Below are 26,427 nucleotides of genomic sequence, written 5' to 3'. Positions count from 1 at the left end.
GAAGTTATAAAAACAAAATTAAATTAAAGAATGGAGAAAGTTTAGGTGTCATGCATTGTTAAGTATTTCCAAAGGGACCGAGTACGCAGGAAACATCACGCTTATAATACAATTTCCATATTCTCCCACTCGCCACTCATTCCAACGCATTCTTTCGTCAGTTTATTTATGTTAATTTGTCACGTACCTGGAGACTTACATTGTAGAGTTGTGAGTGAGTGACACTGAGATTATTAATGACACGGTATTCATGTAATGGGAAGGCAATGACTTAGGGAAAATTAATGGTGTGGTCTCTCTCTCTCTCTCTCTCTCTCTCTCTCTCTCTCTCTCTCTCTCTCTCTCTCTCTCTCTCTCTCTCTCTCTCTCTCTCTCTCTCTCTCTCTCTCACACACACACACACACACACACACACACACACACACACACACACACACACACACACACACACACACACACACACACACACACACACACACACACACACACACACACACACACTTAAATAACCCCTCACTAGACAAGACTATAGGTAATTCTTACGTCCCGGATGCCTTGGAAAAAAAAAAAAAAAAAAAGAAAAAAGTAGGGCGGGTTAAAGGCAGCCCTACATACTGCGAGACCCCAACCCCCCTACACCGTCTGTCTGTCTGTTCTTCCTTCACCCTCTCTATGTGTTCGTCCGTTTTCTATTCCTATTAACCTTTTCACCGCTTTTGTCATTTTTCCTTAATTACTAACCACTCTGAGACATCTTTTCTTGTTCGACAGACGCCTCTAAACATTGTAGAAATTGCAAAATCTCTTATCTCTTATACCCTTCTTTCTTGTAGATGCTTATAAATAGTCTGGCTTTTATTGCCATGAATTGTTGCATATCGCATTGAAAAGGTAAGTAAAGTGCGGAAAAAAAAACGAAAGAGAGAGATATACATAATGGGTCAAACTATCAGGGTGTTTCTGAATCATGGAACCTTTTCTCAAACTATTTACTCATTTATTTATTTTATTTTTTCCGTTATATCTCTACAACTGTTAACAAGCATTAGCAAAAGTTATTGGCTTTTTTATCAAGGGATTCTACACCACCAGTGGGAAGAACATGACCAGAACTCGACTAATCATCTCCGTGGCCTTTGTATGTAGTCTTAATGTGAGTCGAGAGCGCTTAAGTATACGAACCTTTAGTCTTAATGGTGTTCGGTTCGATACCATTTTGGGGTGACGATGCGAGTTCTATTGAAGGCCCCAGCCGCCGATCGTCCCTTAATAATCGCCTATCTGTCAGTGTCACTCTTCACCCTCAGGCTGGTAGTCATCTGTTATCTGTATAGGACAGGAGAAATAAGGTCCTTTTTCTTACGTGTTCTTGTGTAGGACGAGTCGGATGGAGAAGTGATAGAGTGGTTCCTAAATTACTTGTTATAAGTGAATGAGACGAATATATGGAAGTCATTTATCTAGTTTTGATACGTACGTGTACTGACTAGGTGGAAATAGGTAGGTATGTTTCGCACAGGGACTGCCACGTGTAGGTTTAGTGGCTTCTTGCAGCTTCCCTGATTATATTATGCTCTTATGTTCTTATGACTAATGCTTGGGTTCGATATTTTGCTTTTATATTTGTTACTGTGATTCTCTCTCTCTCTCTCTCTCTCTCTCTCTCTCTCTCTCTCTCTCTCTCTCTCTCTCTCCTCTCTCTCTCTCTCTCTCTCTCTCTCTCTCTCTCTCTCTCTCTCATATTTCACCTCGCTGCCATCTTCCTTGTCGCTTCCCCCTCTCGTCTCCGTCACGCTCACTCCTTCTCCTGAGTCCCATTAAGTTATTTAGGGAAAGACCTCTCACAGTGCCGCGGTGCCGAGCGACGGGTGACGGCCACGCCCTCTGCGGTGACTCGTGGGAAGGATCAAGGTTCCTTTCCCAATAGTGTTCTGGGCTTGTAACGTTTTGTCTTGTTATCTTCTGTTGATGTTTTTATATATTTTTTTTTAGGTTTGTCGCGGTGATTGACGGGTAGATATGTTGCGAGAAGATTCGTGACACACACACATACACACACACACACACACACACACACACATACACACGAGATGATAAATGTGGAATGTTAGTATTACCGAAAAGAAATGTGTGCCAAAAATATTCGTAATTTTAAAATATATGATAAAACATAACTGATAGACATGACTTCACGAACTTGACTCAATCCAATAAAAAGTGCAGTTAAGTTAGAACACACACACACACACACACACACACACACACACACACACACACACACACACACACACACACACACACACACACACACACACCACTAGAAATGATGCCTTCCATGTCCCCTCACGCCTCCCACTCGTTCACTATCTGCTGTCCATCCCATGTTAGTCGCACACGTGTCTGCCTCGAGGCCCAGCGGAGACGCGCTGTCATGGGTTCTTGTGGTGAGAGGGACCATCCTCGCAGCACTGGACGAGCCCCGCGGTGACAGTGGCGCCTGGGGAAAGCTTCGTGACTCATTGCAACGCCGCCCCCTTTCATCCTCGTGTGGTTTGTTCTGCTACTTTATGAACAAACAGTGAATCAGCGTTTTCATTCATCCGAGAAAAGCTGGTCAAGGGTTCCAAACATCAGCACGGCCAGGTGTATTTTTTTGTTGGCATTCGTAAAAGGTAGAACGAAAAGTCATTGCGTGTTTTAGTTCTCGAGATCTTGGAGACTTGCTTGGTATTTCACTTGCGAAGGTTAGGATGAATGGTAAAGGATATTGCATGACAGTTTTACTAAGCTATTTGATGGTAAATATAGGAAAAAAAACAGTGAGGAAGAGGAGGAATGAAATGCTAAAGAAGAATGAAAGGCATTGTTACTGAGCCATTTGATAAACATTGAGAGTAAATGAGACTAGAGAACATTGTTACTGGGATTTAATGATGAATATTGAAGAAAACTTACCTACTGTTTTGCTCACCAATGGGACGGACAAGAAATAAAAATGAATAGAAAGTAATAGTAATACTAGTAATTTAATTTACACCCGGGAGCCACAGACAACTTAATCCAAAGAAATACGTTGAGCATATACAAAAAAGATTAAAAAGAAAAATATTGAAGAAGGCTCGGTAAGACTATTAATGCAAGTTGTAGATCCCTTCAGGCAGCGAGTGGAGGGAGAGTTGTGTCTACGTTAATAGCGTTGGTGATAGAACGTGAGGCAGCATTACTTTCTGTTGGAAGAGGATGAATGGGGTTACTGAGAGGACACATAGAGGCGTGCTTCATACGAGTGTGGTAGATGATATGATAGCAGCTTAGTGAACGTGAGGTTTTTAAAGACATGAACATTTATAAGAAGTAAGTGAATAACATCTTCATTTCATGTTTTAGGTAAAAATATACTAAGAAACTATGTAACCTGAGGCATGAAAGGATTGACAAGTACATACAAGGTCTCGTCAGCATTACATCTTAGAAAACATAGGAAGCCCAAAAGGTTCGGTGCTTTGTGTGTGCTTTCAAGAGGCTTTACTTACGTGTGTTGAATGAAGCGTCTAATGCCTCTAATAGGAGGATGTAAAGCCGTCCACTGGAGTTACGTATATCATGAAATATAATTAAGGCGACAATTATCTGATAAGGACACTAAGAATCCAGACAACACTGTGGATCGTTGTTGCGGTCAGAGGGAACATTAGAGCTTAGGCAAGAAGGTGGACTGGCGACAGGTATTTTTCGTAAGACAAGAGTAGTATTACCTTTTGCCTCACCTACGACCACTGTGATTTACAAATGGCAATAGGAGTTTATGTAATGAAGTAAATATGTGGTAAGTAGTTTTTTTTTCCCGCAATTCAAGACGAGTGGTTTTCTGTCTTTTAGCCTCGACCGATGGCCCTGCAACAGCAATTCCTTACCGAATTTAACGAATATTCTTCGCTTTGGGAATTTATATTACTCCAGATAGCCTTTGCATATTACGTATGTTTGGTAAAATTTCTCTTAAAACACCAGCGTTCGTCACATAATAAATATTTAACGTTGCTCTCTTTATTTTGTGTTTGAATCTGTGAAATTACGTATTTCAAAAACAGCTTTGCTTTACGATTTATGCATGTTGAAGAATAATGAAATCCTTGAATGCTTATGATAGACTGTATCGCCTTCTGGTGTCATGTAAGAAAACGACAATTATGATTAAACAATTGTGTGCATGTAATGGTGAAATCAAGGAGCAGAGGACTTGACGTGTGGTGCCCTTGAGCTGAGCTGTAGGATTCCAACAATAACTGCTCCCGGCTTGACTAGAAATCGATTTTATTGTTACTCTGAAGATTAGGGTCGTCGACGTTGTCTGCAGTCCTGAAGGTCATGGGAAAACAGATAACTATAAAGCAGAGCAAAGATTATCAATATTTACTGAGCCACGTCGCGAAAATATTATTTGATGAATTTTGAAAACGGAAATGATCGGTGAGAAATGCATCAGGTATGATTATAGATTGTCTTGGATTCTGAAGAGATTGCAAACACTGCTGTTTCTGCGGTCACAATTGTTAAGGGCAGACTTCCTGCAGAGTTCACAGGATTGAGAAACCTGAGATTCTCACAAGGGAGGAAGGAGGGAGCAGGGCCGTGTGCCACCAGTGACGTGCGCTCCACCACACCTTTCTTCCCTTCAGTTCCTCTTCACGAGTCGTCAGTGGTTGTGACAGAAACAGGGCCTGAATGGTCTATCGCTCAGTGTGATTAACTCAACGAAGTAATAGTGTCTGGTGTGGCAACGTGAACCCTACAAGTGGTGTTAGTGTGATGTGACCAAACCATGTCCTTTGTATATCATCTGATACGCATGTGGTGGCGTGAACGGCTCTGTTTCGTGCTACTTTCACTGCTACTGTTCCCGAGCTGGTGATCAGCTGGCGTAGGTTTGGATGTGCACACCAGGCTTCTGAATGACGAGTTGTCACGCGAGAACAGAGTTTGAGATGCAGGCTGTCAGTGTTGCTAGTTTTATTTTAGATGTTATTAATTCTTCTCATGAACTGTTGATAGAAAAAAATAAACGCACAATCAAATTTTTATTATTTTTAATGCATACAAGAATTTCGAATTAATCGAAATGCGTTAGGGAAGTGAATTGATTGTAACAATTAAAATACCTTCCTTTTTCTGGCGTAAACCTAACGCCACACATTATGCGGAGTAACTCCTCTTTGGTTATTGGTGTATAATTGAATATTTTTTCAGCAAAGATACGTGAGTTACTAGGTACAGTGTTTGTGTGGTGGAGGATGACTCCCTGCTATACGAAGCGTGACAGTGCAGGAAGGGAGGTGAGGGGAGGCCTTGGTGAGGCCTCAGGGCCTTTGTCCTCCTTGGGGCCCCAAAAGGCTCCTCATCTCGATGTCTGAAAAGAAATATTTCCGTCCTTTTGATCGCAGAGTCCACGGCACAACGATCACAGCTCTCACCACCACCACCACGCTGGCGTGAGTTGTGGAGAGCGGATGTGAAGAACTGATGGGATGGAGGGAAGGAAAAAGTGTCCGGGGAGAGAAGAATTTATGCGGGGTGTAGAGGGTAAGGGTAAGAATCATGGGGTGTGAGTCAAAAGAGGCGGGGGGCAAGTGAGGGGTGGCAGCCTGGCAGGTGTGGAGGGGGGATGGGTTGGTGTGACGAGACGGGCTGCGGGCTGGTGGCGGGGTTGTGACTTGGGAGTCTAAATTTGTTGGCTCTGTGAATAAGCGGACAAAGCGAGTGTGTGCCCAGGTGGACCGAGGCGAGGGTAGTGGTAATGACGCGTTGAATTTCATTAGTCTCCTTTATTAGCCACACTGAGTAGTTCAAAAGTTTACCTGGAAGTGATAGCGATTTATGCATCGAGAGACGAGCGGCTGTCACACGTGATCTGAAAATAATAAACCAAAAACCCGAATATTTACCACCACTCATAATGGACTCTAATAGCTTTTGACTTATATGGTCCGGCGGGAGAAAAGAATAAATGTATGAGGTAAATCTTCCTCATCAAAATGTATTACCATAACAGTGGCGGCTTAATTAAGTGATCATATTGTGACGCAACACGTACACTCAACACTGATTGTTTTGGCGAAAGTACGTAGAAAGTTCCCTGTGATGGTGCCGATGTGTATGTGCATGTGTGTGTGTGGGGGGGGGGGGGAAGGAGGCGCCTGCACAGGGTGATCGGAGTAGGGGTGCGCCGCGGACACTCACACTGGTTGGCTGGGTGTGTGTATGTTCGGTACCGTTCTCTCCTCCGCCACCGCCCCCCGTTCCGGCCCACACTGCTGCAGAGGCACGCGTGAACCCCAGCGGCGCCTTGTAGTAATGCCGCTGTGGCTTCATCTCGGCGGGCTGTGTTCCTCTCATCTTGTATTGTCTGACTGTTACGGTGTGTTGTTGTGCATGAGTATAAATCTGAACACCGTTGATAGGGAACTTAAGGCTGACTTGTTTGCACGAGAGTAAGGTATCACACACACACACACACACACACACACACAGAGAGAGAGAGAGAGAGAGAGAGAGAGAGAGAGAGAGAGAGAGAGAGAGAGAGAGAGAGAGAGAGAGAGAGAGAGAGAGAGAGCAGTGCACGGTGCTAATACGAAAATAAGTAAGATAAGACTTCAATCGCAGTTGTGATCGCAGGACTGAAAATATTACGCCGTTATCATTAATGTTCCGTGCAATAGCTTATTATACCCGTCAGTTTCGCCTCTTCCTGCCTCCAATCAAGCGTCGTGGTCGAAGATTAGGTTCCTAACGATGGCATCTCATTTTACAAAGCGCACCGGACGAAGCACTGAGGCAGAAAAGTCAAATATCGTCACCCACAGGAGCTGAAGCTTTATCGGATGCTGGAGTCCCACAATGTCGTGGCGGGATGTTCCGTGTATGCTCCTCTAACTTCCCTAACAACCTGGCGGCGAGGGCTCAGCAGGATGGCCAAGATTGGGTCAGATAAAAGCCGATACAGCCCCCGTGTTTGGTCGGGTCTGTGTTTTGCCTAGGCGATAAGAGGGTCAGTGATGGCGGGGCGATGGGGTGTGGGCAGTGCGAGGCCCGTGGCGAGGAGGGGCCGCGGTGGGGGAAGCGGAGAGGGGATATCCGTGTAGTGACAAAAAATAAGTACCAGGAAAGAGAAAATAGGAGAGAAAAGAAAAGAGGGTCGGGCGAGTGAAATTCTTTGGTAGTGAAATAGAGTACAAGTGTTGTTCCGCCTGGAGAGAGAGAGAGAGAGAGAGAGAGAGAGAGAGAGAGAGAGAGAGAGAGAGAGAGAGAGAGAGAGAGAGAGAGAGAGTTTGTTTGTGTGTGTGTACTACGTATATGTGTGTGAGAGTGACTCCGACGTGAGGAGTGATAATAGAGATCTTGGTGACCTCAGTAATCATGTATGAAAACGCTGTTCTTGTCGTTACTGTTCTCGTTATCACTACTTGTTATCATAGAGACATCATCATAATCACATACCTTCGACCAACCATTAAAAGAAAATACATTTATAATTCAAAGAGATATCTAAAGCTGGACTGATTTTTGTGCCGCAGAGGAGTTATTTTTCTGTGCAAGCTGTGAATCCGTAACGTACTTTCATTCGTTTTCTTACATATTTTTAATCCTTTGACTACTAATGACTATATGACACTTGTTACTTTACTTTAGGAACACCATACGAAATACCGAGCAAGAAATTAAACCACAGACGCCAAAGAAATTAAGCTACTCAATTATTCTTTATGCTGTCAGTTGAGTCTTGAAATTTTACTCTTAATCTTCCACCAGGGCATTTTATTTTAACTTAAGTGGAATGGTTTAAAGTTGTAGCTCCTTACCAACCTTCTCTAAACGTTGTACTGGATAACGTTAAGGGGCCTTGCATCTCCCTGCGGTGGTGTGGTGCAGATAGCAAGTGTGCGGCGCCGTGTTGGTCTCGAGGCGATGTGGGCGAGGCAAACAGGGCGGTATGAGGGGGTGAGGTCAAGGGTTGGTCAGGTCTCAAGGGCCAGTGCCAGGGTGGACGTAAGTTAACATCACACGCTCTCAGGGTCACGACTCAGGGTTCATGTGTGTGTGTGTGTGTGTGTGTGTGTGTGTGTGTGTGTGTGTGTGTGTGTGTGTGTGTGTGTGTGTGTGTGATTAGAATACAAATTTTCCTTGTAAGACTGGCAGTTCATGACGCAAGAAAATATAATAACTAAGGAAGGAATGTCAGACTTCTTCGAAAATAAGGTTAATTAATCTGTACAGGTGCATTATTAGGCCACCACAGAGGCTAGTAAATAAATAAATTGTGACCTTATGGCAGGCTGGTTTTTCTTCGTTGAACCGTATTTGAGCAGTGTTTGAGGGTATAAATTAATTAACCCGGCCTCATTTTAGTTAATATAAAAATGTCAGATAACTGAGTTGGGTTGGTTCAGCAGCATTCTCAGGTTTCAAGTGTTGCCAGTGGAAACTGAATTGACACAGTTCAATAATTCTACAATAAACTCTCTCATCAGCCAGAAAGCTGCTATATATATATCCTAATTCCTGTGCTGTCCTATCTCGTTTATTGATGCCTGGTTAGCTTAGAAGAGTGTAATCTAGCAGCATAGTAAGGATCTTTGTAAAAAAAGATAGCTCACATGCCACTAATACACACGTATCTACTGACGGAAACACTCATAGATGTAATTGTAAAAGTAGTTTTTAGCTTTGTGACTACCATGACTAATATAAATATACATCAAACTTACATGCCACCTCACGGTTACTCTCACAGTTCCCTGGTTGTTTGACTTTTCGCTAACGAAGACATATAATCTGTTTACCTTGGGTGTGGAGAGCTGCGCGGCGTTCATTTCCTGGTGTGTAGAGTGGACGTCAACACTGCACCATATCGCTTGATGATAATAAGCACGAAGCACGGTACTGGGCGACATACTAATGAAACACGTAGTAAACAAAGCTGACCTTGTGTGTACTGGGCGGCAGGGAATGGAGACTCGAAACACGTAGACATGCATGAGCTAAGCCCTCGCCATGACTACAACATTCCATCAGGAGGACGCCCCCAGCAAAACCAGCATGACCTTGAGAGTTTCATGCTCACGATCTCATTAGGTGTGGAGTCCTCCCTGCCCTTCCCTCCTCCATGCCATCCCCTCCTTGCCCCCTCTCCACCTTGCCATCCATCCTTGCCCTCTCTGCCCTGCCATCCACTCCTACCCTTTTACCCTCAGTCTCCTTCTCCACCTACTATTCTTCCTGGTTTCAACAGTCCGCTTGCGTTTTGAAACATTTTATTAGCTAGACAGGTTCTCCTCGCTCTTGCTCTTTCCTTATGTTGCTTCTTTCTTATTATTTCATTTCTTTCTTTTTTATGTCCTCGTATGCCCCTCGCCTTCCATATGGATGTATTTTTCATTGTAGGTTTAATTCTCTTTCATTTTATTTTATCTTTCATTCGTATTTCATGGCTTTATGTGTGTGTGTGTGTGTGTGTGTGTGTGTGTGTGTGTGTTGTGTGCAATCATTAACCACCGCGCCAGGTGCACCATCGCCCCCACGTGGCCTTTGCTCTGTGTTTATTTTATTATATCTACTGCGGCTGGCACTCCTCGCCCGCCTCTCTGCGCCCCCATCGGTTTGTTTATTGTGGCGTCACGCAGGACGGTCTGCCGCCGCCTCGTTGCGTCACCCACATCGCCCGCCAGACACAAGGCAGCACTGTTTTGGGAGGCTTGGTCAGGTGCAGGCAAGATTCGTGGTTGTTTATAAGAATCAAAGTTTATTTTTTTCTTTTTGGCATTTATATGGATCACACACACACACACACACACACACACACACACACACACACACACACACACACACACACACACACACACACACACACACACACACACACACACATCACGTCTCATAAACACAGCCCGTCTCGTGGTTACAGGAGCACCTCTGTTGCTGTCTCCACGAAGGTCTGGCGCGGCGGGGGACCTCCGTCTCTTTGGCTGTTCGGGGGAATTCCTCTGTAATGACCGCTTCATTGTTCTGCAATAGCTACTGCTCCTCTAAAACAAAAGCTCGTTCTTCGGGTTTACGTATATATGAAGCCCCAGTGATGCTCTATTTATATCTTAAATGACATTATTATTTTTCCAACTTCTAGTATACACCGATCTAGAACTTAAACCTACTAGACTGAAGTTTGTTATTCGGTCAAAGTGTATGGATGAAAAATATAATAAAGGTACATACATACACACACTTGTGGCAGTTGACATTTCACAGCCTGCCGATGCAAGGCCTTTAAAAGAGTGAGTGTGGCGTGTGCCCCGTAGATCAGCACTCATAGCTGATAGAAACCATTAGTGGAGTGATGCAAACGTGCCAGTGACTATTTGGGCACTTCATTCGTGGGGTGGGAGGGCAAGGATGGGCAACGCGGTGATCCAGCCGTGCACCAGCGACCCTCAGGCGGGCGGAGACACCACCTTCTGCGCCATGAGGTACAGCAAGTCCACGGAGTCTCTACCTGAGGAGGTAAGGAAGGTTGGCTGGGATGGAGGGCAGGCTTGTAGTCACCCTTATCCTTTTGTCCTTTCTCTCCTCTAGTAAATATATCGTGCGGGCTTCCTGGAGTGTATCTGAAGGTGCCGAGGCTGGCTTGAAAGACAATAAGGGTCAGATTTTCAAGTAAACATTTCCCTCACTCACAGTATGCAAGGAATAATCACCTTTAAGGGTGTTTTACAGTTTCTGACAGCACGGTTCTTCAGGGAATGGCTTGTTTAGAAAATGGATTGAACTTTCACTTACATATAATATTCAAAGTAAGTTCAGTACAACAACAGTTTTCTTTCTTTAGGATTTTTTGAGATAAGCCATCTTTTGGAGGCAACGCAGGCCTTGTTTGTCTTATTGAGATCTCACAGGACCACATCTTCGTCACAATCCTTCGTAAGAACATAAGAGCACAGGAACATAAGTGAAGGGGCAAGAATCCTAAAAAAAAAAAAATAATAATAATAATAATAATAAAAACATGCCTACTTATATCCACCTATCAACTCCATCCATAAACTAATTGTCTTTTAAAAGCATCTTATGTATTTTCAGTTGGCTTCATAACAACACGTATTGCATTGGTTTAGTCATTGTCGGCCGTGGCAATCTGCGCGCGTTTTCTTAATCATTACTTAAATTTGTACTTTTGTTTCTTTTCTCCCAGAAATTATGTAATGCATCTCTGTCTTTCATTAAATCAACTCCCATACTCCTTTGGAGATTACGGTACATACCCTTATATCCTTGATTTGAAAAAAGAAAGTGTGTGTGTGTGTGTGTGTGTGTGTGTGTGTGTGTGTGCGTGTGGGCGAGCCCGCACGCCTGAATGATCATTGTTACCCCTTTTTGGCTTTTCCCTAAAAAAAAAGAAAATACTCCATTTACTAGCAGTATGTTGTAATAACGAAACACTAACCCAAACCATTGCTTTTCATGGTTTAGTTCTATCTGCGTATCGTGTTTTGTCATCACAGCAGACGCCACTGTACTCGAAAAGTGACAGCATGAATAGTCTGGTGGTAAATGCGTGAGAGATCAGGGCGTGATTTAGTCAGGTGTGGCAAAGGGGAAGGTGAAAGTGGAGAGGAATTAGGGGATACTTGTGTAACTTTTACCACCTATCTAAAGACACTGATGCTGACTTTTATCATGTGTCTTGATTACTCCATTATTTTATTGCTCTTTTAGCCATAACATTGTTGCCACTTCTTTTGCTTCATTTTACGATTGTTTTAATTTCGTATTGATGAAGTTAGGATAAAACAAAACAAAAAAGTGAATTAGGTAGTAATTTGAGATTCGTAATACCCTGTCTATTGAGATTATCACCTACACTTCATTAGACTCATGTAATTGTATCCAGAATAGAATTAAACTGATACCGTGGTTCTGATACAACTCTAAGGAATATAGAAAAGAGGAAAGTATCCTTCTGTTCCTTAAGTGTTGGTTCTCACACTGTTGCAGAATAAGTCGTATTTATTTTACCGAAAAATATATTTCTTCATTAACTTCCAAGATTCTTTCGTTGGTTCCTTGTGAGACTTGAAAATGACATGATTAACTAACTACTGATTCGTCGTTAAGAGTTTTACTGAACCCTGATTTTTCCTCCATGCATTAGTGAAGTGCCTTTGTGATGACCTTTACTTGCTGGTAGTACTGTGGGTATTATTCTGTGTTGCTTTGTCCTCATTCTTGATCCTTGTCCATCCCGTTATGTATTCCCTCCCATAAGTTTACGTGCTAGTTTTCTGTATTTATGAATATTTATTTATTTATTTATTATTTATTTTATTTATTTATTTATTTTTATTCATTTATTTATTTATTTATTTTTTTTTTTGCTAATATTAGTGACTTGTGATCGTAATGTTTGTTAAGATAAAGTGTTTATGTTACAGTAAGTCACACACACACACACACACACACACACACACACACACACACACACACACACACACACACACACACACACACACACACACACACACACACACACACACACTTAATTCTTTTGTCTCAGAAGTAATCACTAATCATTACTAATGTCTTTTTTTTCGTTTGCAGGTAAGGAATGAGTGAACACGTTGAGCAGGCTTATGGTGCAAGGTAAGAGAGAGAGAGAGAGAGAGAGAGAGAGAGAGAGAGAGAGAGAGAGAGAGAGAGAGAGAGAGAGAGAGAGAGAGAGAGAGAGAGAGAGAGAGTACAGGTGTATGTGAATCTGTGTGTGTGTGTGTGTGTGTGTGTGTGTGTGTTCGACTTACAGATCAGTTCATCCTAAAAAGTCTGCGTTGTGTGATGCATTGTTGCCAGCTCACGCCCATCAAATGGCTACACCATACTGAACTCCATCTGACAACTGACTTATTTCATCCCTCGATCAAATGTTGCTTTTGTTTATGTTTCTCATCCCATCTGAAACTTCGAAACATTTCACACTAAGCAAGGAAATACAGTAATTTTATATAGTTTACAGTTCTGACGACCAACCTTTCCTAATAAACATCCATCATCTCCCGTGCTGCCTGTGTCTCCCGTGGTTGCCTCACACCCACACAACAGCGGTAGGTGGCAAGAGTGGAGGGAACATTCCCACGCTCACACTAGCCAGACACCAACACTTCCGCTCACGATAGATGTCACGTAAATCATCAGAGCATCATACCCTCCAGTTTACCCATTGAAATAATACGCAGAGACTCAGTAACTTACCCTTCACAAAATATAAACAGTTGGAGAGTATGCGAGGCGGCGTGGAGCAGGTCACACACCACTGCGCCGCTTTAATCACGCCGCCACGCCCTGTGAGGGTGGAGTCCCGAGTGTTGTGGCGGACGTACAGCAGGAAGCCCCCCCTTGGGAAGTTTGTCAGCTGAGCCAGGAGGGTGAGGCCGCTAACCTGGCTGGCCGGGGAGTGGCGCCAGTCGTTGTGAGGCTGGTGAGGGTCGGAAAACAGGCAGATGGTCGTCCACACAGGGGATCATTGATTTAAAAACATCCCCTCAAAACATTAATCGCCTCTGTATTAAGTAATAAATATTGATTTTGTCTAAAATATCAATTAGTAGTTTAGAAGCAGTAGTAGGTATTGATGCTTGTCTCGTTTCTCTTATTTTGGTAATATAAAATGTTTGAGATCTCCTTCGTCATATTCATCGTCATGTTATAACCCAGAGTGGAATCATTGGGGCGGAATGCGACAAACAAGTGATCGATTAGGCACACGGGATCAAGTATCAGGGATTTGATTACCTCTGCCTCCCCCGAGCCACAGCTGTTGGCTGCGTCCAGGAGGGGCACGGGACCCACGCAGCTGTCTGCCAAGATTGAGGTGTTTTAATGGTAGTAGTAGTAGTAGTAGTAGTAGTAGTAGTAGTCGTAGAAGCAGTGGTAGTAGCAATAGTAGTAGTGGTAGTGTTGGTGGTGGTAGTAGTAGTAGTAGTAGTAGTAGTAGTAGTATTAGTGGTGGTGGTGGTGGTGATGGTGATGGTGGTGGTGATGGTGATGGTGGTGGTGGCGGTGGCGGTGACACTAGTAATTAATGTTGCTATTATATTTTGTAGTATTAACATTATATGTATTTCTCTTTGTTTTAATGATCAGCTCGAAAGGTTTAATAATACCAAGGAACAATTCGATGGAAAGAAAAATGCTGCGTACTTTTTAATCACAACAGTTTTCGTCTAGAGTTTCATGCTTTAATGCACAGTTGAATTCAAAGGTTTACAATTACTTTCTCAGCTGACTAATAGAAATCTGGACCAGTTGTTTGCCATGTTATATGATGCATGGATGAAGAAAATAAAACTAAATAGCGAAAAATAAGGAAAGTGATGATATTCATAGTATTGTTACTAAGATTTATCACATCTCACATCCTTCACGCTTCATAAACTCCGATGAATATATGAACACTATTGTTCTGAACGAAAAGAGGTAACGTTCCCTGCCGGTTTCCAGTGTCGCTCGTCGCCTGGATCGTGCTCCTTACACCCACACGCGCTGATGAAAGTTACACCTTAGGGAAATCAGATTGGACTTGGCTTTACCGAATCCTCAATTCTTCAGTGTCACATGATCGACAAAAAAATTTTCCTATAGTTTTCCCAAACGATCCCAGTACCTTTGCCTGCCCTTCGTTTTGGCGCATGAATGTTTAGAAGTGCACAGGTGACGCAGACGAAAGTAGGGCTCACTCGTACTCTCTCCGCTGATTCCTCTGAAATAACGTGCAGTTGAGTAGTGCTGCAGGGCGGGTTTCTGTTGTGTTTCCTGGTGTCGAATGAGCCGGAAGGGATGGGGAGAGGTGGAAAAGAGGGGGTGGGGGAGGAAAGAATGCAATTAATGTGCTTATGGTTTTCTCTCTGTGTGTGTCGCTGTTACAGCCGTACAAGTTCACATGCACCTCTCGATTTCTCGCAGTAAGGCTCAGAGGAGAGAAAGTAAGCATTGTAGATAATGTTATTATTTACTATTATATACGTATTGATGCAGAAGACTTCCGTGTATCCTTATACGTACATCAATATTCAGTTTTAGCGACGCTTCCTCTGCCACCAGCACCCTCTGCGTTAGTGACTGTCCCTCTCTGTCATCCTCCCCACCCCATTGTCTCCCCTTTGCTCTGGGGAACCAATGGGCTGTAATTCGAAGCGGAACCATCATCAACTTCCGGATGTGCGGGTCCACCCTGACCAAATCAGGACAGCAGGAGCACCATATTTCGTGTGCATTGAATATTGGACCATTTTATTTCTTAAAATATTCAGCCATCATCACTCCTGACACTCAATACATATACATTTTCGCCTTGAAAGAAATCATGTTATAATTTCCTATTTGCCAAGAGTAGGAAAGACTTGATGTGTAGGTGCAGCCTTTTTAGGAGGCAACCTACGTAGCTTGGTTGCTCAAGTTTGGGTGATGGTGGGGATGGACGCACCTCCACCCTTCAGTTTCCGAGAGTACGAGGGTGTGGAAGGCACGCCAGGGGAGCTTTCTCCTTATTCGCGTATACTATTGAAGGGAAGAGAAAAGTAACACCATAGGACAAAGAAAAATAACAGTTATTGGTGAAAATTCTTGCAATATTGGTCTTTGTGTTTCATATACGCTCTGTCCGAATTAGTTATAAAAAAAGTGTGGCAGAAAAAAAAAAGGAAAAAGTAACGAGACCTGCTTACCTACTACTGAAGCAGGGCTGTAGGAGGTGTTTTGTGCTACATATTACTGAGTGTAAGAGCATTATTGACATACAACCATGATTTACAAGTCTACTCCCCTCTTGGACACCAAAGAGGAGGAAGAATACAGCGATGAAGAAGCACTGGAGATCGAGGAAAAGTGGAGGAAGGAAAGCGCCAGGAGGAGAGCCAGTTTGGAGAGAAGAATCAGAAGCTGGGAAAGAAGGAAGCAAATATGGGAGAGGCGAGAGGAGTTTGAGCAGAAAGAGAAGAAGAAGAAGAAAGGAAGCAAGGGAACCAACATGTTGTGCTTCAATCTCTTTCGTGGGAAACCGAACCCGGTGAGTTTTCCCTCGCGTGAGGTGATCAAGGTTTTCCTCGAGTCACTTAAGAATACTCGTACCTGCTTGTGGCCCCGAGACCCGCTAAGGCATCTCGACCTGCCACGTGCGCTGCTGTGTTGCCATGCGCAGTGCTCACCTCGTATTCGATTTCTTGGGAACAGGAAAGAAACGTAACGAGCCGGAACGTAAATTTATAGACGTATTCATACCGTGGCGAGTGAAAGTTTTCTATTGGAAGAGTGGCAGCGAAAGGGTGAATGGAGCACCGGGGGTCGGGACGCGTGAGTGTTCCACAGGGCCAGGCACCGCTTGATCTTTGCGGTGTCGCCTCACTGTCCCGGGCTGGGTTACCGTTTGCAGGGAGGCGGCGTGTTAGGGGGAAAATTCTGTTGTGAAATGTTCTGAGCAGAGTGCCATGCTGCAGCTTTTTTTCTCCCTCTCTCTTTCTCTCTTTGTTTATTATTATTATAATTTCTTCGAACATTGGATTATGTTTAAAGAATGTATTGTTACGAGACTTCGGGGTGTCATACAAATGTACCTGTTTTATTGTTAATATTTTATTATAAGCAAGAGTAGGTCACTGCGGGCTGAGCTAACGGATGTGAGGAGGCAGTGTGTGGGCGGCGCTGCTGGAGGCGGCAAACCTCTGCTGCTGCGAGGGGTATATACGTGTGTGTGTGTGTGTGTGTGTGTGTGTGTATATATATATATATATATATATATATATATATATATATATATATATATATATATATATATATATATATATATATATATATATATGCGTGTGTGTGTGTGTGTGTATTCGTCTCGTACATACGCAGTGTAAAGGAGAGAGAGAGAGAGAGAGAGAGAGAGAGAGAGAGAGAGAGAGAGAGAGAGAGAGAGAGAGAGAGAGAGAGAGAGAGAGAGAGAGAGAGAGAGACTCAGACACTGTATGCGCTTACATGCATGTATATAAGATTCGTTTATTCATTATCGAAGGGGGATCAGGTCGACAGCAACGAAGATTGCCTCAATGGACATGGCTGGGCAGCTTTTTACTTCACTTCCTGCCACGGGGGATGACTCTGCCGTTCTGAGAAGCAAAAACTGGAAATCATTGAATCATGATTTTAACGTCTGGCAGCCCCGAGACTACAGCTGATGAAAGCTTCTGGAGATCAGGGTTCTTGAGTCGCTGTGTTGTTTGTGCTACATTGGATTATTGTAATAATCAAAACCGGAGAATGATTCAGACTCATAAATAAGAGATCCACTTTTCCACGTCCACGCTGTGATGAGTCCACGTCCAGTCCAGTGTTAGCAGATCCGTGCCTCCTCTTTATGACCATTGTGAACAATGGAATTTGCTTGTCCATGAATAATGAAGTTCAATTTACTCCATCAACATTAAGTTAGGGCTGCTTTTATTCCCTCACTGCTACTGTTGCACTGGATCTCACACTGGATGCAGTATGACAAGTTGGGCTCCTCGCTGCCTCACTCAGCTGATGGGCTTCAGTCTGGAGTTGCCGCACGATGGTGTTGGAAGTGAGCTGTTCGGGTAGCACTTCTTGCCACGCCTGAAGGACTGTAGGACTGCCATCTACATTAATACGGACGCAATTCAACAAGAATTTATCACGCGACAAGAATAATTGAGTAAAATCCAACCGGCGGCACTGTCAAACATGACGGGGGTAAGTACAGTTTTACTGTAATGTCATTTAAATGTCGCATAATGCCATAGGTATACATATACATGGGACGTGACTGTATCGCCACCTCTTCTTGTTGCCTGACTCGTCCTGGTGTGGTGGGGCCATGGAGGGCAGTGTGCTGGAACACCACACCACGGCGGGTTGCTCTGAGCGCGCCGCGGAATGTGTTGCTAATTTAACGTCTCAGTAATTAACCATTTATGTCGTGAACCACCGTTCTCCATATCTAATGATTGGCACTTTCGGCTTCGAACCTCTGACCCCTAGTTAGGAAACGAACCAGAACGGACCCAGCCCTCCCAGCTTATCATTCTCCCTCACGGATTGAAGTGAGTACGTAACAGTTGATATGTATGCTTGATCTTGTCTCTCTGGTAAGTTTTTTTTCAGTACAGGCTTTTAAGGAAACAAAGATGAGTGCCTTAAAAAAAAAAAAAAATGAAGAGCAGTCTCGCGCACACACACACACACACACACTTCGGGAAACAGCGACGCGTCAGGTCCCAAACAAAAACTTGCATATCTCGGCGGTGCGTCACTGTTACGCCCATGACGACATTGAGGCTCCAGGCAAGTAGTCCGGACTTCCCGTCCCAGCCAGATGCAGTGATGCTCGGACCGGGTTTCGTCATGTTTGTCTCCACTCAAATGTCTGTTCTCAAAGTGTTCCGTATTTTTTTTTTTTTTTTTTTTATACGGAGGAGTGGCGGATTGTCATTCGATATTCTCGTTAATTTAGTAAATGTCGCTTCGTTTCGTTGAATTTTATTGTGAAGCAGTGCTCTGGCATAGCCCGATTTACTGCCCGAAGATACAGTACGTTGCAAAAGAATCTAAAGCATAAGCTGCCTCCCTTGGTTGTGACCTCTTAATGTTAATAGTGATGGCCTGAACAAGCCAAGATGTGGGCGGACTCAGGCCTGGTTTACTGGATGTGGTCTGCCGCCTCAGCCAGATTAATCCACGAGATCAGCATCAAGCACAGCCGAGCACTTTTCTATCCTGTCTGAAGTACGAGCGAAGGCGTCGTTTAATCCGGCATGATTATATGATGCGACCAAGTCGTACTTACTATAGATGCGAGTATGTCGTATGTCTTGTGGTAATACAGAACATCTGATTAATGTTTGGAAACATGAAATGTGAATGTTGTGAGATGACAACATCATTGCCACGAATATCTAACACCCAGACCACCAATTCCGACACATTCTCGAGTCTCAATAACCTCACAGGAAGGAGACAAGCATGTTATGAAGAGACGTAATAACGAGAGCCATGATCAATGTTTTTCAGTGTACTATATTTCCGTATTATGTTTTGTACCGGAAACGAAGTCACAATGTCTTAGATTATTGAAATTGTGCCATCGTGATAAGCATCAAGCAGGGGCGCCATGCCCTGTTAACGAAGATAAAAAGGAACTTATGATAGAACACCAGACCGAAGTATAATCACAAATGAAGAAAACGAGTTAACCATATCAGCAATGAGGAGGAGTAGCAGATTTTTACCGATATAATAGTACAGAATTATGTTTGAGATGTAAGATGTTCGGTCACAAAGAAAAAAAAAAAAGTACGGTAAGTCGCCCATGTTTAGCTTGTCAGGATTTACTCAACAACTGTTGCGGAATCTTGAAAGGTATCATCTAAACCTGATCTGTTTTTGGCAGCTGAGGAAGCCACAGAAATGCTACACTGAAGGCAGTCAAGTGAGCTTGGATGTGTATATTTCCTTTAACGCCAATTGGCCTTGTGACCTTCAGACGCTGCCCCGAGGCAGCGGGGATGAGAGACTCCGCGGCGCCGCAGTCCGGTCGTCAGGCGGTCAAGGCTCAGGACGGGTTGTGCCACGCCTTGAATTGCTACACCTTGCTAAAAAAAAAAAAAAAAAAAAAAAATCACCTTGCAAGAATTATGGAAAAAAGATTCATCACGGCTATCTTGTCAATTGATACACATTGGCAGGGAGCGCATTTTCAAAGGTTTCAATGCCTCATATTGACAACTCTAAGCAAACAGACACCATTGAAAATCATTGGAATGTTCACGTTTTCATTATTTACGTGCATCTTTTATAAGGACTCCGCATTATCAAAGAGGAAACATTTACGAAAACGCGACTAAACAATTCAGTGGCTCTTTGAAAATAGTCGATGAAAACCTTGAACATTTCAAAATACGAGACAAGGTCTGTAAGGGGAGTGGCGTCAAGTACGTTATCTCTGCTGGTGTGGTCCTTGGTCGTTATTGACACAGTGACGTCCGCTCAGCTCCGGGAATTTTCATCCTCGCATTAAACTCCATTAACTTATTGATCACCATTATTTTAACTTTGAAAGCAACACCAAGTATAATAGATGGTGAATGCCAGCAACGCACGACGGAAGCAGGGAGGGAACGTGTCTGCTTATGCGCAATGTTTCCTTTTGTTGGATACGCACAAAAATCCACGGGTCAGCGTAGTTACTGTTGTAAAAATGACAAGTTTATACTTTGTTCGTGGGGCACATTTACGGAGTATAGGATTGACGCAAGTATAATTCATGTGAGGAAGTGAAGGCGACAGTGTTGTGAGGGTAAAGGTTGAGTGAGGATGAGAGGGTCACGCACGAGTCGACCTCTCTCACCGCTTGGCTCTGGCAGGTGTGTGTGTGTGTGTGTGAGCAGCGACAACGCTCCCTCCTCCAGTATTGATGTGCCGACCTTGCTCTCTGATTTTTAGACCTCCCGCTTGTCACAGAGGAAAAGCATCTCATATTTGAACAATCCTGACGTCGCTTACTTGCTCCGATCTCTGCCTTTGTAGAACCGAATATATATATATATATATATATATATATATATATATATATATATATATATATATATATATATATATATATATATATATATATATATATATATATATATATATATATTTTTTTTTTTTTTTTTTTCTTTTCTTTTCTTTTTTTTTTTTTATTGTGGTGGGGGTGGAAGGATGGCTTTGAAAGACTTATTATTTTTTTCCTTGTTATTTTAGTTTCACTGGTGCTGGAAAAACCTGTGTGAAAGAGCATGATCGTTCTGACCCATTGCTGCTGAAGGACTTTTTTTTTTTCATATATATGTTGCAGATCATTCGGTTCAGGTTTTCTTCCAGTTGAGATTCACTTTTATTTTTTCGTGAATATATTTTTGGACTGGTGATGGAGGAGGAAGAGGAGGAGGAGGATGAGGGTGAGGAGGAGTATTTCAGTATAGTGTTAGAGAGACGCTCTTGTTTACCTGAATGTACAGGGTGTTCCAAAAGTATGTCACATTACGACACTATATCTCAATGATATAGTACTTGATATGTGAGTTCTTAGAAAGTGTCACTTTCTAAGAACTCGCATATCAAGAACTACAAATAGTAGCAAAATGAAACTGGTACCATTTACTTAAAAGGTAAAATCGTCAAGTTTTCTTTGTAAAAAAAATAATAAATAAATAAAATAAAATGTCTTATACATTTGAGCTCAGTTTTTTAGCAAACTTGAAAATACTAGCTTTCAGGGAATATAAATTGTTTTGATATCGTCCATAGTTATTAAGATATAAAGCGTCGTAATGTGATATATACTTTTAGCACACCCTGTATTATTCTGTTATGTTCGTTTCTTATTGTTTGCCAGTGTCTCCTCACATTATAGTTTTTATTTATTTATTTTTTCACCCACGTAGATAAGTATGCTTAAAAAAAAAAAAAAAAGTTTGGAACTAGATACATCGATTTTATTAGAAACTATTATTGTCAAGAGCAGTAACTGGAAATTGAAACCAGCTCGGCCAGTGCATCAAGTTCATTCTCCCTCGAACAAGTCCAAGCACTCACTCACTCCTTAGGTTCGCGTGTCGACACTGTTGCCACGTTATAGATTGGAGTTAGACACACTTACGCGCACTCCATTTCTTAGTAATGGGGTGAGGAAAAAAAGTGAGGCACTATGCGAGCTAAAACGTTGAGTCCAACAAAGCTCTTATCAGAAAAAAAAAGGTAAACGTATTTTCCGACTTCTTGTCACAAGGCAAACTCCCTTAACTGGCCAGCTCCCCGTGCAGCAGTTATGTAATGTGTTAGTATCTCGTGTGGTTGTTTAGTTCGTTTATATATATATATATATATATATATATATATATATATATATATATATATATATATATATATATATATATATATATATATATATATATATATATATAATGGTTTTATCTTATGACATGAAAATGACTATTTTTCTTGTACACATCAGATGATAACTAAGGAAAAGAACAGCGTACTCGTGGAAGTTAATAATTTTATACAATAACCATATAAATCATCAAATGCGCATTCTATTATAATTCATTGGAGAGTGTTTATGATCTTGAATTCAACACATCATTGAGTTAACAGTAATACCCGCCGATCCAAGCGGTCTTGATTCAAGCTGATAGTGGGATGATTGTGTGTGTGTGTGTGTGTGTGTGTGTGTGTGTGTGTGAGAGAGAGAGCGCGCGCGCGTAAGAACCAACCACACTTCGCAAATCGTTCTTATAATAATTTCGCTAAGCATCTTAAATCATTGACTCCTCTTTAGTGAGTTTAGTCCGTGCGTTTCAATCTTTCTTCACACGTACTCAGTGCGGCATCAGGGTTCTGGCCATCGTAACGCTCCGCTGCTCGCCAGGAAAGACTGCACAGATCCAAACCTGCCAGCTTCCGGTGTCAGATTTGCTAGGGGGTGTAGATCAGTGACTGAGTTGAAGGTCTCCCATCAGCGTGGCGCACTTCTGGGGCTGCTCTTAACACCTGTGGTCTTGGACACGTCGCCTGGAAACAGTGCATTCGAGTGTGGAGTTGATAATTTTGATTGTGCGTATTCCAGAGTTTGTTGGAGCTGAGTTTGGTGATAAGTGTGTGTGTGTGTGTGTGTGTTTCTTACGGAGTGTTGTTTTATAGGCAGGTTTATCATTGTTCTGTCTTTTAATATTTTTTTTTTTTTTGTAAGGCTCGATATTTTTTTCTTTGAGATTTTGAATGTTCTTTTCTTGCACACTTATGGATACTTTGATATTATAGTGTGTGTGTGTGTGTGTGTGTGTGTGTGTGTGTGTGTGTATGTATGTATACATTTATTTTTATACTAACACTTAATGCATTTAATATACGATATCCAAACTAGCTCTTATGATATATATATATATATATATATATATATATATATATATATATATATATATATATATATATATATATATATATATATATATACGAGTATATATATATATCCTGCCGGGCCTGCAAGTCAGTGACAGCCCTGATGATTGTAGGCAGGCAATGAAGACAGATATGCATTGCAAGGTTCTTAAATACACGACAGAAACTATACTTTATTATTATATATAGCATGATCAGTCGGACTAGGATACCTTAAGAAAACAGCATGCAGCACCAGACAGCAATTCTTAGTTACTAAACCTCGGGGCATCGAAACAATGAATCCTTAACTAAGGCCCGAAATATGATTCATTTCCGCGCCGCACTTTCAGTACACTCAAATGGTTCTAGTTAAAATGACACGATTCCAGTGACGAATTAACAAGATTTTTACATTATGAGCAGGAGAAAAGCACTGGAGAATCCGGCTAATCATCTCTTTGGCCTCTGAAAGCAGTCGTGGTGAGAGCAAAGCGTTTCAAAACACTGGCCTGTCTCTCGGTCGGCTCGGAGCGTCGGAACATTTATATCAAGATAGTATGGTCCTTACGATGGATTTATTTATTTATTAGGGTAATCTAAGGCTGTATATGTGAATCCTGCTTTTTCTTACGTGGTACATCAACCCTCAGACTTATGGTCATCCTCAAATTTATAATGCTGAAGTACAAGCGCCCGAGAGCATAATTTCAAAGGACACTACTAACAGCCGAAAAAAGCTGGCAAAACCTTTTACTGTTTTTGGTATTATGTCTTCCTCTGTGCAGTCGTCTAGGATGAAATAACGGATCTGGTCAAAGGCGTTAATATTAGTGTAATTTTTTTTTTTTTTTTTTTACATGGAAAAAAAAAAAAAAAAAAAAAAATATATATATATATATATATATATATATATATATATATATATATATATATATATATATATATATATATATATATGAACGTACGATCGCTTTTCGATACAAATGAAGCAATGCACAGACCATAGTAATGTCGTAGTTATGTACGTCGTCTCCAGTTTTGTGCAGCTATTATAAGAGTTTAATATAAATTTAACCTAGGTCACACACGCCGCTTGGCCTCCCCGCCCCACGCTAGCTAGCATTGGGTGTCACCACAGGCTCAGGTTGCTGCTGGTGCTGCTTCGCCTGTTGCTTATCTAACGAAGGTCCAGACATAGCCCCACATTTCAGTAACACGGAACTAGCTTACAGTTAAGATGTTGTGTGTGTCCACTTTAGCCTAAATTTCTCTTGGTAAAACAGCAAGTGAGTGTGATTGACTTACTCGTCAACGCTATGTGTGTGTGTGTGTGTGTGTGTGTGTGTGTGTGTAACTATATAACTATACATGCCGTAATACATGCGTAGGGTTTCTTAAGAAGGCTTGCTATGGTCTCCACACTCAGAAGACGATCACAGGGTTAATGAGGGATTATATAGGTTTGTGGGGGCAGCCCTGCTGTTGCGTGTTCTTACATTATCTGCTCTCTATATCTGGTGCTTATTCCCAGTCTTTCACTAAGGGATGGCCATATTATAAATGTCTACCTTCCATTCTTTTACTCGACGTCGTTGTTCCGCATCGACCATGATATTAGATCATTACTTCCATTATCTTCATTATCTTGGTGAATTCATTGTGGTGGTATTTGTTAATGTCATTCGTTCCAGGACACCACCTCTCAATCGAAGCAGGGCGCATTTCACGAAGAACAATCTCGGTCATCAGTGTGTTGAGTTTTGTTTGATTTGATTTATTGTAGGGATAGTTGGAACAACTCAACCACAGTAAAGCTATGGCAAATGATTCGAATCAGAAAAGCACTTGATAAACACAATATTAAAACCAACTGTAGATAATACAGATTACGATGATATCATGCATAGTTTCTTATCACTTCTTTTTCTTCATCTCACTGTACCTATCCTTTCCGCAGGGTAAGGTGGTGATTCGTCCCATTGCCTTCAAGCCTGTAGCGTCCCCCGGGGTACAAGCCATCTCCCCCCCGACCAACGGCGGAGTCGTCGGCGGGGGATCCACAGCGAGCTTCGTGGTGCATTCGTCAAGCGGCCTGCCCGCCGCCAAGCCCGACCCTCGCTACACCTCCGCCCCCTCCCTGGCTAAGGGGGTCATCCACCATTATGGCAGTACGTACACTCAATCTTATTGTCATCCTCTTTCAGATCCATATGTTTATACATAAATTCAGTTTTTGTTATATGTACAATATATATTTATCATTCTAAAATGTAATTGATAGGGAATGATAACGTTTTCAAATTAACATATGGAGGTTAAATAGCGGGAAACAGGATGGATGGTTAAGACAGCTGCATTTGAATAATACTGTTGAAATTTTCTCTCCTTTTCTACTAACATTTCTTCCTTTCGTCAGCATTACAAGTGGTATTGTGTATAGCCTTAATAATCAACATTTTGGGTGCTTCTCTTCCATGTGATGATGCCTCACAAGGAATAATCGTGGCAGAAATCGCTATAGATATTGGGTCATGTATGGCTGGCTCTCTCACTTGTGCCACATTACACCTCCCTTCGCCTGCTGCCTTGCCATTCCATTATTCTGTAGTAAAGAACATCTCACTTACTTCACTCAGTAACATTTCTAGTGAAGATCTCAACTTAGTTCACTCAGTAACATTTCTAGTTTAGGAGATCTCACTTAGTTCACTCAGTAACATTTCTAGTGAAGATCTCAACTTAGTTCACTCAGTAACATTTCTAGTTTAGGAGATCTCTCACTTAGTTCACTCAGTAACATTTCTAGTGAAGGAGATCTCACTTAGTTCACTCAGTAACATTTCTAGTGAAGGAGATCTCACTTAGTTCACTCAGTAACATTTCTCTTCCATTCACTTCACCATTCCACTCTTCTGCAGTGAAGGAGGCCAGTCTTTTATTTCACTCCTTTACATTTTCTTTAGTAGTCTACTGTCATGAAATTTCAGGTCATGCCCACACTATTTTACAACATTAATTATAAAGCTGTCATTCTACAATATGTACCTGCATTCTTACTTAATCTTTTCAATACCATGTCATTAATTTAATTTCATTCAGGATACCACTACATTTAAAGTGTCATAATATGTTTATTATGTAATGTAATCAAGAAGTTAATATTCATGTAGTTACTCATCCAGTATCATTCTATATTATTTTGGCTAAAGTTAGAAAGTTTGCAAATTTTGAAAATTGTGTATATAATACTAATGGAGTTAAAAATTTTACCCTTTGTTATACTGTATTCCTATCATCTTGCATACTTACACTGTAACTACACCTTTCTTCCTTTTGTATGTGTAGTGTTAGTCTAATAAAGAACTTGGCTTCCATTATCCATCACTCACTGTCCACATTTCATTGTAA

At 42.0% G+C, this 26,427-nt stretch overlaps 1 protein-coding gene across 2 annotated transcripts in view; it reads left to right on the top strand.

The window, feature by feature from the left end:
* The window catches only part of LOC135106976 (leucine zipper putative tumor suppressor 2 homolog), a 116,840-nt gene that overhangs the window by 77,685 nt on the left and 12,728 nt on the right, over window positions 1-26,427 (top strand). For both annotated transcript variants that reach the window (XM_064016458.1, XM_064016457.1), the window contains exon 5: window positions 24,977-25,187. In XM_064016458.1, coding sequence (XP_063872528.1) covers window positions 24,977-25,187 — 211 coding nt within the window. The remainder of the gene's footprint in view (window positions 1-24,976; window positions 25,188-26,427) is intronic.

This window comes from Scylla paramamosain, chromosome 14, assembly GCF_035594125.1.
Source record: "Scylla paramamosain isolate STU-SP2022 chromosome 14, ASM3559412v1, whole genome shotgun sequence".
In the NCBI taxonomy this organism is placed as follows: Eukaryota; Metazoa; Arthropoda; class Malacostraca; order Decapoda; family Portunidae; genus Scylla; species Scylla paramamosain.
Note: the sequence above shows the minus strand (reverse complement) of the source record. Positions and strands in the feature narration are given on the sequence as shown.